We start from the raw sequence: 12,799 nt of genomic DNA on the forward strand, positions 1-12,799 counted from the left end.
ACAGAGCACACATGATATAACGGGAAAAGTCATCAAACGGATTCCCCCTTGATACTACTTCTACAATACTATCACTACTTCACAAAGTGGCACAACGATGGAATTCTTTGTATCTAACCCCCTTGGCAAGTAGTCATAAGGCCAAATGTCAAAACACAACAAACTGTTATTAAAGAGCTAATCACTTTTGCATTTGCATGCCAGGAGGTTGAAAAAATCATGCACCAGCCGGGAATCGAACCCGGGTCTGTACCGTGGCAGGGTACTATTCTACCACTAGACCACTGGTGCTTTTTGAGTAATTTACTCACTTTAAAGTTTAAATAGGAAACATTAAAATCGTCATTATTATATATTTATGATAGGGATCCATTTACAACCTTATGCAAATGAAATATATTGCTCGAGTTAAAGATTTCCAAATTCATATAAGGCTACCTGGTAATCTAGGATTTCCATACACCCTAATCCCAGCCGATGTGCTATGGAGCCCTTTGGTGGGACAATATCGTGTAACCAAACCCCCTATTGACATCTACTGGTTTTAGGAGAGATTTTGAATTAAATCGTCCCCTCCAATTTTGTTGCCTCATGGGTAGGGGTGATCATTTTTAGCATATCCGACACTATATGTAATTTGTTCATAATTTATACATATGCATGCTATTTTATATGGTTTATATATAAATATTGTAATATAAACACCTATAATTCATATTATGTATAATATACATATTAGTTTATACATAAAATACATAGGGCCCGAACTCGGGCTCAGGTTATAGCCTTTATTGCAAGTGCAAAACCTAATTGGCCAATTCATGATCACCCTACCCACGAGTCAAAAGGGCAAATTACTCAAAGGTTCGACTATGATACTAGAAAGACATGATATCTGAAAAATTTGTAATCAATCAACTGGTATCATAAATGTCTTAATCAATCGTGTGGGATTTATCAAAATTCATGAATGGGTTTTAATTGATCAAAATTCTTCCAATATCATATCTTTCTAGTATCATTGATTTTCCCATTATTCCAACCTCCCATGTGTTTTTTAATAAATGTTTTAACCTTCATTGTAATTTTTTTTTCCAAATTTCTATGAGAGAACAATTTCAATACATTATACAAATAAACCACTTCTATTAGTTTCAGTAAGAACCTAACAAAAAAATGTCTTGCTTTTAAACACTTCAAAATTTCCGATTTGCCCATAGATGAACCCCTATACTTCAAAAATGTTCACCTCAAAAATATTTGTTGGGAACATTTTAGCCAATTGACACTTCAAAATTGCCGTTTTTTAAATTAGTCTTTTACATTTTATTACCAAACTAACAAAAGAGGCCCTATTTGTGTAATTTTCGAAAATTTGGAGACATAAAAAGGTATTTGTCAGAAAACACAGGGGAAGTTTAATGTTTAAATAATTTACTAAAAACGAGTCATAATTCATAACTCGTAACTCGGACCATTTCTCCTTGATCTCGCTCACTCGCTGACGTTGCCAGAGTTGAAGTTGGTAGACCCTTATTAAGATCTGTAAACCTGGGAAACTTTGATCGTCTAGTATTCTTTAGAATGTTGTTGAGTCACAACTCACAACGATTCTTCTGTAAACCCAAGCGAAGGGTTCTGCTGCGACTACATTGAAGCAAGGAAAGGCAAAGGATGCAGAGGTTGTGCAGTAAATTCCGTTATCTCTCCGTTTTCTCGACCGGAAACCTCTCATTACGCCCGGCCTCCCGTCGTCTCCTCCATTCCCTTCCCCTGCTTCACGATCCAGTCTCATTACCCGCAAACAGAAACATCTTTAATCCCCTCTTTCACAATGTTCCTCCACGAACACTGCCCCGGATGGTGGACCTAGGGTTTCGTCCGTCTTCTGTCGCCGTTGTGGTAAGTATCTTTCTTGTAAAATTTTTTCGCCGATTAATGGTAAAGATTAGGTCTTTCTTTTTTGAATTATTGTTTGATGAACTTCAGTTAAATCAAAGGCGCCATTTTTCGTCGAAGGAGAGGAGGATAAAGCCGGTAACTCCTGCTACGTCTAAGTTGAAGAAGATTAAGATGAAGTCCTACTCGTGAGTTCCTGCTGTTTTTATTTTCACTACTATCTGGTTTCTTGAATTTGCAGATTGTTGTTATAATGTATTAATTTTGTTGCCGTGTTTCAGGTCCTTTAAGTACAGATTCAAAACATTGAACAATGGGCAGATTCGGCGATGGAGGGCAGGGAAGCGACACAATGCCCATTTGAAGGTTTGTACTTTTGCTCTACAGCCACTAGAATTGCTTCTGTATGTTTATGAAGGGGCAAAATTCATCATTGGATAAGCCCGAATCTGAAATTAGATAATTTTAATTGATGAAGCTTTTCAAAGACGTGACATGTGTGAGTTCAATTTCACTGGTTTTTCCTTTTCTTCAAGGATGAAGTAAGCATTCTATTAAATGTACAGAAGCCCATTGACAAGCTACGATATGCAAAAATCATGACACTATGACTCTACATTAAAGAAGTTATGTAGGAAAAAGATAAGTAGCGTCAAGTATCTGAGTTCACCCAACTCTAATATAAATGGATGGCACAAGGTCCTTGAGTTCTCTAACTATATAAATACCCAAGAAAAAAGCAAATTGTTAACGACCTGATTTGTTCGGCTGTTTTACAAAACTAATATTACAAAGAATAGTCAAATTCCACCCTTGATTATGAAATTTATGCATTCATTATACTAGGAAGCTGTCAAATGTTTACCGTCCATCTACAAGTGTCCTTGACAGAGAGCTTTAGTACACTTTAACACGTCCACAACAGTCTACTAACCAACCAAGTTATGGTCTAAACTAAATTCCTTAAGCTACACAACTCATTTCTTAGGAATGAGGTCCAAAAATGTTACTGCATTTTCTTACAAATCAAGGATTACCATAAGATTCTTAAATGCCCTATAAGGTCCTTTCTTACTGTTCCTGAACAATGCATATGACCATTAGTAAACTGTCTAGCGCAAGTAGCAAGTACTTTATCCCTTCCTGTATGCCAAAACAATGAGAAGTTTGTTTCCTTGAATCCAATATCTACCTTATAACTTGTGTATTCTGGTTAATATCTAGCCCTTCTAGTTCGATCCAAATTTGAATAGATCAAGTAGCAGGTCAATCAATCAATAAATTTTAAATACAGGAGCTTGGTTAGATCCCTTATAATAGAGGTCGTTCTGCTTTATTCTTCTTAAAACAAGGCTTTTTAATTTCGGATTTTTGGCACTATGTACGATTACCAAACCCATTTGAACTTGGTCTTCCATGTTTTGCAAAGAAGTTGCCAAATATGGGGAGTGAATCACATCTAAACCCTTTGGGTAGAACTTGTTTCTGTTGCTTCTGGTTTTGTTTTCTGAACTATTTAGAAGTCCTTAAATTTTTAAATAGGGGACTTGATCACATGCTTTCTTGTAGTTGACCCCATGCTTCCAACATGGAGGTTACGGAAGTAACTTCATCCAGATGACACCCCTTTTCCATATCCTAGATTCCCACTCCATTTCTCTCCTGGCCTCATGATATAGCTCATGCAAATGTATTCCTTGATTTTCATTTCCCCTTTGTTTCAGTAATACAACTTCTATACTTACCTTTCAAACAAAATAAATAAAAACATTTTCAAGTATAGGAGAGTCCATTGTCCTAGAGTGGGGCCATGAAAATGCTATACATGGTAAACTATCTTAACTCCCTTGCAACCAGCAAAACAAAATTACAGGATTAGAAATGAGCCCAAAACAAAGAATCCCTAATCCCCCCTTTCTTTGCTAGCCCATCCACAAATGAGTTAGCAGATCTCTTCACCCAAATGAATTTTATCTCCATATCTTTTGCCAACCATTTAAATTTTTTCCTTTCGTTGCTGTAATTCCACATTGCAGTCTTGTCTTCCTTTAGCCATCTTACCACCACCTCCAGAGTCCCCTTCAATTATCAGTCTCCTAATGTTCAGGTCTCATGCTCTTTGAACTCCTTCCAATGCCACAAAAATCTCAGCCCTTATAGAGTCACCCTCTCCAATAGGGCCAGAGTAAATAGCTGAAATAATCCTTTCCTCATTCTTGAAAACTCCCCCAATTCCTAAGTCCTAATAAACATGGGCTCCCAAGGCTGCTGCCATCAAAATTCAGTTTTAGGAAGTCCGAGGGGGGAGGTATCCAAGAGGGACTTATGTCCCTTTTAATCTGGGCAGAACTTACTATCTCTTTCCAGCTCCTCAACAGGTCACCCATGGTGAAGTCTGTGAATAAATCCAGAGATTTCAGCCAATGTGCCACCCTAATATGAATCAACTCTATTAGGTTCTCACTGTTTCTATCCTTTTCTGGAAAAATTCTTAAGTTTATTTCTTCCCATAATGTTCAACACACCGCAGCCCTCAGACACCTCCACATGATCCTACTTCTTTTCATTGGCCAGCTAAAAAAAGGAAGGGGAAAACGGGCTTTGTATATTCATAGGAGGGTTCCGGTTACACCCAAAAAGGGAGAAAACCCACTCCTATAAAGTTTTAGCATAGTGGCAAGATACCAACAGGTGGTAACCCAATTCCCCATCCACCTTGCAAAAAATGCACCTATGCAGGGATAAACAAGTCTTGGGTCTCTTTCTTTGAACCAGATCACTTGTGTTGATTCTTTCTAGGAAAGTTTCCCAACAAAAACTCCCAACTTGAGGAGGAATGGGCCTGCACCAGACCTCTTTAACAGGGAAGGACAAACCAGGAAAAGCAGGTTGCTGAGTTAAAGTTTTGAACAGAGATGCACAAGAGAAAGAGCCCAAGGCTGAGGGGGTCCAAAATCTGCTGTCTTCCTTTGAAGTGTCCAAGAAAACATTTTCAAGAATGGCCAAGAGGGTCGATAGGTTACCCAAATTGGTATCCCTAACAGACCTTCTTAGTCCCAAATTCCACCCAAAACCAAAGGCAGAATCTGAGGGAACTAGGAAGGAAGAAATGGTCTCATTTTTAGGTCAGAGAGAGCATACGACGAAAGGAACTGGTTCATCAAAGGGAACCCCCCCCCCACCCAAGTTTGTGGCTCACGCTTTCTTGATTCATTCTAAGTCTAGGCTTTTCTGTGGCTCACACTCAAAAGATACTAGCATTTTGTAAAGTTTTAATCAACCATTTCTATCTTCCTCAATCTACAAGTTGAGAATGTATACTCAATTAAATTATTCTACAATCAACAGAGAGGGGTGTAGTTTGACTTCGAAGCATTAATCTTGATTTCTACAATCCAACTATCACTTTATTCATTTTTTGTTATCTTCAGATTCAGCATGGGTAGACAATTAGACAATCGGTGTAATGAATCAGTATAGAATTGGATGTTTATACACTTTTAACTGTAATGGTAAGAATCCAACCTCATTGCTCTTTCGGTTCTTCCAAAGTTGTAAATTTACCATGCCTCTTTCTGGTACTTACTTTTGTTAGAACTTCACTACCAAATCAAAAATAGATCATTGAATCACCACTCAACAAGTTATCAAGACATCCAATCCGGACTGAAAAGACTATACTATGCATGAAATTCATGCACTTCAAAGTTCAAATTTTATTCTTTGTTTGCATCATTATGGGAGTTGTGACAAATTCTTTCTGGGCTTTGATTTTCTTAAAATTCTTCGAACTTTGGTGATTGATCCTGTGATCCATCAAAAAAAAAAAAGTTTAGCAACTTATTATCCTTATCCAATTCTTTATGCCCTCTGTATGCGTGTGGTATCAATATCCTTTCCTTCTTTTGGCTAGTGAATAGGCCTCACAACATATCCCTGCCCAAAACCCAACATCCTTTCCTTCTTTTGGATCCCAGATCTCTGCTACAACAGCCAGAGAATTTACCAGCAAGCTAGTTAGCACCTTCCAACATCATATTTTGCATGACTTCTAGTTTGTGACTTGTCTATGATGGACCCTAAAATCTCTTGCATAATTTTTATTTTAGACATGCCACTAAGTTCCTTGTATAGATCTTTTATTGCTTCGCTTCTATTCTTACCACTTCCCCACTTCTTTACATGTATTCTCATAAATATATAATATTTTCATTATCAAAATAAGGCATTGATCTCTCAGACCCATAGGAAAGGGACCTTTCAATTTTGTACTTCTTCAGAGATGTATTACAGGACTGTAAGTGTTCATTGCATTGATAAATTCTGCTTGTAGCAGTAATTTTTGGATCATAAAATTCTGTTCCATTCTCAAATCTCCTCATTTTCTTTTATTAGTTGTCTTCTCTTTTCTGTCATACCTATTCTTTTGATTCGGACACAATATAGTATATAAAGATATCTGCAAATATATTAGACCATGCAATTCATTTTTATATTTCAAAGCAATTCATATGCCTTGTTCTTCTCTGCACATGTAATTATCAAATGCAGTAAGTTCCCAGTGTAGGTAGGTAATTTATCATAGCATTTTAATAATTATGTAAGCATAGAGACAAAATATTTTTTATGTTGATTCTTATCTCTCTTACTATTGGTATCATTCTGAGCCACTAAAACAAATATAAATCAAAGTAATGCCAGATTTGAGTTTTCCTCCTCTGTTAGGTGATTGTGGTGCAATAGGACCCACAAACTATATTCTAGAGGTGAAGACTTGAGTATCAGTCTATCAGAGAAGTTACATTAGACGTACTTAAAAGGAAAAAGAATTAAAAGGATTGAAGTAAAAGGAAACACAACATTGGATCATTAATTGCCCTTTCCCTTTAGTGGTAATGTTTCTTTTATAATAAAAGCTGTAACTTATTAAGAGACTGACAGGCAGTTGCAAGCTCTCATAGCTCAAGATCACCAAGGTTAGTTCAGTGGTTCGCACCAGCAGATGGAAGGCTTAAATTAAACTTCGATGACCGCTGCTTGGGAAATCCAGGAGAGTCAGGAGTTGGGGGCGTAGTGAGAGATGAAACTGGTAATATTCTTCTTAGTTTCTCAGGTCCAATTGAACATGGGATCTCTCTTAGGCTGTTGGCAGTCATACAAGGGTTGGAACTTTTAAGGTTAAAGGGGTGGAAAGAAGTGGACATTGAGGGAGATTGCCACAGTTATTTATTGGCTGAAGAACAGAGAAGAAACTCCTTGGAGGATGAGGCCTTTGGTAAGACAGGCACTAACCCTAGGGGATCCCTTGAACACCTTATTAATTGGGGTTGCCCAGGGCGAGGTTGTAATTTGTAACTTGTTAGTCTATAGTCTTTCTTTTTCTTCTTTATTTTTGCTTAGCTTCATCTTTGTACTTGGCCTCTTGTTTCTTTAGGGCTGGTCTGATTTATTCTGGGTTATTTCAGATCCTTAATGAATGGTTTTTACTTGTTACTTGTCAATAAATAAATAAAAGCTGTAATTTTCTGGATAATTATCTATTTCAGATTTGGTAGAATCTGCATCTAAAAGCTATTTGCAACATCTAGGAAATCCACTTTTATGCTATGTAAATATCTCATTGTTTTGGACCTACAAACATTGTCAAAGGCCATTTATAATGCTGACAACTGAAAGTAGGGCTTTACTGTTTGGTGTTATTACTAAGTGCACATAAAAAATATATTTATGCATTGAACTTATTATTTTTGTTATTTAGACCTATGGCTCTTATAAGAACTTTTTTTTTGAAACCTTTCTTGCAAGAGGATCTACTAAATTGCTTATCTTGGAATCCACCTTAGTTCAAGCCTGTTGCAAGAGCTTTGGCTTTTCCAAGTAAGAACCTAGGGTCCATGGAACTTCTATGCTGAAGTGAAGGATAACCAATTGATAAATACTTGACAGTCAGGCAATCCCCTTCAACTATCATGTTGGACCATCCTGGTGAAGAAGCTTGTTCTTTTTAATTTTTTTTCCTTGAAGGAATACCATCACCGAAATTTCTGGCTTTAAAGGTATCGCTTCACCACCTGGGCTGAAGTATCTAAGATTCTAAGTATTTCCCTTGTGATTTCTAAAAATACCCTCAATTCTAGTGGTTGCAGGATCTCCCTCAGACAGCAACCATCAAAGTGTAACTTCCTCTGAGTCACCACTCCAGTGCAGGTTGTTGTCCTCTAGTGAAATGGAGTCCATTGAATCCCCTTTAAAGTCCTCTGTCATTGCCCAATGTGTGGCTCTCACCATGGTAAGGCCATTAATAAATTGAATTTTGATGGCAGCAGCGAAGGAAACCCCGGCCCTTCATGTATAGGAGGAGTGTTCAGGGATGAAGAAGGTCGATTTATGGCCATGTTTTCAGGGCCTATAGGTAGGGGGGATTCTCTGAGAACTGAAATTTCAGCAGTATTAGAAGGAATAAAAAGAGCCAAACAGCTGAACATTAGGAAGCTGCTGGTGGAGGGTGATTTTAAACTGGCTACAGAAGGAAGAGGCTAGTTTATGGAAGTTCTCGAATGAAAAAAGGAAAATTTACCAGCTCACTCAAGACATGCAAATTCAGTTTCAGTGGTCCAAGAGGAGTGCCAATTCTTTTGCAGATTATCTAGCTAAACAAGGGGTGGGAAGAACTAGTTTCTTTTGGGCTGTATTGTAATGTGATGTTTTATTTTTAGGGTGGGGTAAGATTTTACCCCCCTTCTTGTTGTATCTTTTCCATCTCCTTTTATTAATAAAAGTTTCTGTTATTGATCAAAAAATAATAATTTATAGGCCATTAATAATTTGGTACAATGCCACATGTTTTTTGTTCTTTTTCTGAGGCAGTAAGTGAGATGAAAACCGGACTAGAATGCAAGATCTTTGAGGAGTGGCACCAAATCTCCCATCTCCTTTTGGAGCATCTCTCTAGTGTTGCCACTTTTTTGTGCAACTGCCCAGTAAAGCCACTCTTAAGGGGCTTTATTTGTTAGCAACCTCATTTCGAGCAAGGAAAATGCCTTTTAAAGAATCCAAAAGTTTGATCAACTACTTGGTTGATTAAACTGAGTGGCTTGTATTTTTGTTTGTTTGTTTCTAAAGAATCTAAACATGGACTGAACTTTCTGTTTGTTTGTATTTAACTATTTTTATTTCTAGTTTGAATTATTTGATCCCTGTTTCTTTTTCTGTATATTCCTAGAAGGTTTCTTGACTGAAAGGTACAAGAGTTATGAACTTGCATGATTTTTGTATTTGCTTTGAATTTAATGAGATTCTGGTGGCTAGTGCAGTCCAAGAAATCAAAACGAAGGCTTAGACAACCAGCAACTGTCCATCCAGCTTATGCTAAAGTGATGAAGAAACTTAATTTCTGTGGTTAAGATATTGGGGGTCTTTTTAGTGATTCAGGTTCCTGGTACGAGGAGGGGAAATGTTCTTTCCTGTTTGACTTTATTCATGCCTTGCCTCCCCCACATTTTTAATTTCCTTGGTTAAGCTTCTGCAAGAAGATTTTGACTATGCTTTTGATTACTTACAGTAGGGTCTTTTTGCCCCATGTAACAAACTTTGACTTATTTATTCAGAACTTCATCACTTATATACTAGATTCCAGTGATTTGAAGTGGACAGAAGTTTGAAACAACAAACACATGCTTGGGAAATTCGTTATACTCACCAAGTAGCACTCTTGAATCTCAAGAGCAATGCGATCACATTGTTCAATCCGTGATATATTGAAATACCCTTTTATCTTCTTGATGGCGGATTTATTGTCGAAGTCACCATGGATACCACCGGTATCCAATAGCAACAATTGATTCCTGTAAGTGATGGACGCTGGTGGACTTCTCTCTCTATAAATGCAAGTTTCAGTCTGGATCGCCACACTTTAATACTTGAAGTAAAACCAATTGTTCAATTCTTGATGGTTCTATCTTTTTCTTTTTCGTTTTTATTTTGTTATGTCTAATACTACAATATACATTTGGAATTCGACTTGTTTGCTTGACTTTGTAGATGAAGCACGACTGATCGTAAATATTCACTGAATTTTAATCAATGGTTGAGCTCATGGAAGTTTATCAAAAAATTCAACGCTTCAAGCTTCATAGATTGTAGTTTTTTGAGTAACACTTCTTTCAAGGTAACTTTCTGATGGGCCGTGAAGGTCGAACAGGGTACCCATGCGTAACCCAAGGTACGTGGCCTGAAAATGTTCATGCATGGCTCATGCAAAACCAGTCCATCATGCATGGCCCATACAACGGCAAAATAGAGCAGGACCCAGTAGAGCAGGATTCGATCAAACCACAAGAATTGGTCAAGCAGTTAGTTGTTAATTGTTAACTAGTCTTAAGCATGTTGTTAGCTGGTCTTAAGCAAGAATGAGTCAAATAAGTTATTTGTTATTTCTGTTAAGTTGTTAATATGAGAAGGAATAGGGATCGGCCATGTAGTTAGAAGGCTAATCCCTTACTTTAAGGCTATTTTAGTGGTAGAAAGTTAAGAAGTTTTTGTATTTAAACACCACCCCACCACATGGATGGAGCAGTTGAAAGTTAATAAACTCTTGTGGTCTTATTCTCACCCTAAGCAGAATACTCTATCTCTCTCTAGCTTTGATTGGGACCTATCATTGGTATCAGAGCTAGGCATCATGGCAACCAACAAAGAAAGAATTGAGAGTTTGGAAGTTGGGCTTGGAGGACTCCAAGCAAGTTTGAGTGGGCTCGAGTTAGGGGTTAATGACAAGTTACACCAACTCGAGGCAGCCATTAGTAGGATGTCCGAAGCATTGTTGACCAGGCAAGAACCATCTTTGAGCCACGCTAATGGATGCAGCAGACAGTCCTCCTCCGGACCTTCTCATGACAACTCAGAAGGAGGTCGACCCATGTTTTCCTCAAAACTAGCCAAGCTCGAGTTTCCCAAGTATTCCGGTGATGACGCAACCGAATGGTTCACCCATGATCAATTCTTCGAATAACAGCACATCGAGGAATCATAGAAAGTCTCGCTCACCACATTCCATTTGGAAGGAGAGGCAAACCAATGGTGGCAATGGTTACGTCGGGCATATCACGAAGACGGAAAGGAGGTAACATGGAAGATTTTTGTAGATGAGCTTTGGGCTCGTTTCGGCCCAACTGATTGTGAAGACTTAGATGAGTCGTTATCAAAAATACGACAAACGGGGTCTCTATGGGAATATCATAAGGAGTTCGAAAGATTGGGCAACAGGGTGCACGGATGGACACAAAAGGCGTTGGTGGGCACGCTCATGGGCGGTCTCAAAACGGACATAGCCGATGGAATTCGGATGTTCAAGCCGAGATCCTTGAAAGAAGCCATCAGCCTGGCGCACATGAAGGACGAACAACTGCGTCGTCATGAGAAGACTCTGCGTTCAACCACCAGAGCCACCGGCGACTCTTTCCCGACAAGGACAAAGACAACTCCACCATTGAAATGTCTTTCTTGGACAGAAATGCAGAGGAGGCATGTCCAAGGTTTATGTTTCAACTGCGATGAGAGATTTGGGCCCGGACATAAATGCAAGGGGTCGCAGCTGCTACTACTCGCCGGAGACTGTACCGACGATGAACCACAGGATGACAACCAAAGCTTCACCGACACGCGCAAGGAGCCGGAAATCTCACTCCATGCCCTTACGAGATGGTCGACGGCTAGAACCATGCGTGTCACGACCAAGATCGGATCCCACAAACTGATTGTTCTCATTGATAATGGATCCACCCACAACTTCATCAACCACTAAATTGCTGAACTGCTACACTTACCGGTCGTACCTACCAAGCCCTTCAATGTCAAAGTCGTGAATGGTAAACCCCTTCGGTGCCGTGGAAGATTTGAAAATGTGCACGTTTTACTACAAGATATCCCATTCACCTTAACACTTTACTCTTTACCACTGATTGGGTTGGACATGGTACTAGGAATCCATTGGCTCGAGCAACTGGGCACAGTGGTGTGTGACTAGAAGATGACGATGGAGTTTTATTGGGCCAACCAACACCGACTGTTGAAGGGGGTTGACAATCAACCAATTCAGCCTGCACCATTCAAAGCACTCTCAAGGGAGATCAAGCAGGGGCATTCGCTATTTACCGTTTGTCTCCACGCAACCACGGAAGAAGCACCATCCCAACTACACCTGGATATACAGCAATTATTGGCCGAATTCAAAGATCTCTATCAAGAGCCCACACAGCTACCACCACGTAGAGAGATCGACCACCGCATCATTCTCAAAGAAAGAACGGAACCCGTCAATGTCCGCCCGTACAAGTATGCCTACTTTCAAAAAGCTGATATAGAAAAACAAATACAAGACATGTTAAGGTTGGGGCTAATATGATCTAGCACAAGTCCCTTTTCTTCCCCTGTTTTGCTAGTAAAAAAAAGGATGGGATTTGGTGCTTCTGTACCAATTACCAGGCACTCAATGCCGTGACCGTTAAGGATCAATTTCCTATCCCAACGGTTGACGACATGCTAGATGAGCTTCATGGAGCTTCTTTCTTTACTAAACTTGATTTACCGGGACATTCACAAAACGACATTTCACACACACAATGGTCACTATGAGCTTCCTTCTTAACCTATCTCACCCCCTTATACTATGTAGAGGAATCCAAGGTTTAAAATATCGATATGCTTGGGCGATTACCGACACAGAACAGGTGGAATGGCTTAGTTTTACAGGACATGTATCAACGTGTATGGATCAGAACAGAACGATAGGGAACACATTGACACAAACTCATAACAACCTACAATATCATTATGTTTAATTTAAAAAACCAAGGCTCAGTTTGGGAAGAGTACAAATACAGAGTTCAATAATACAATATGC

At 38.9% G+C, this 12,799-nt stretch overlaps 1 protein-coding gene and 1 non-coding gene across 10 annotated transcripts; one reads left to right on the forward strand and one right to left on the reverse strand.

Moving 5' to 3' along the window:
• Positions 1-220: 220 nt before the first annotated feature.
• On the reverse strand, positions 221-291 carry TRNAG-GCC (transfer RNA glycine (anticodon GCC)). The gene has a single exon. It is a non-coding gene; the product is annotated as a tRNA-Gly (tRNA).
• A 1,227-nt stretch (positions 292-1,518) lies between these two features.
• On the forward strand, positions 1,519-9,527 carry LOC148879541 (Ribosomal protein L35). 9 transcript variants are annotated; one of them, XR_016104272.1, is made up of 6 exons: positions 1,569-1,902; positions 1,990-2,087; positions 2,181-2,265; positions 7,846-7,955; positions 8,037-8,106; positions 8,223-8,699. XR_016104272.1 is itself a non-coding variant. In XM_088961096.1 (5 exons), exons 1-4 carry the CDS (start codon positions 1,675-1,677, stop codon positions 7,951-7,953), a joined length of 519 nt encoding a protein of 172 aa, XP_088817222.1. In that variant the 5' UTR covers positions 1,569-1,674; the 3' UTR covers positions 7,954-7,955; positions 8,037-8,699. The 9 variants fall into 9 exon arrangements, 3 of the variants coding, with proteins under 3 accessions (XP_088817224.1, XP_088817222.1, XP_088817223.1); XR_016104271.1 differs by having other exon boundaries at positions 8,226-8,699; XR_016104273.1 differs by having other exon boundaries at positions 8,046-8,106; positions 8,226-8,699.
• The last annotated feature ends 3,272 nt before the right edge of the window (positions 9,528-12,799 follow it).

The sequence above is a fragment of the Nelumbo lutea genome, chromosome 1, assembly GCF_056320005.1.
Source record: "Nelumbo lutea isolate HS-2025 chromosome 1, American lotus-T2T, whole genome shotgun sequence".
Classification (NCBI taxonomy): domain Eukaryota; kingdom Viridiplantae; phylum Streptophyta; class Magnoliopsida; order Proteales; family Nelumbonaceae; genus Nelumbo; species Nelumbo lutea.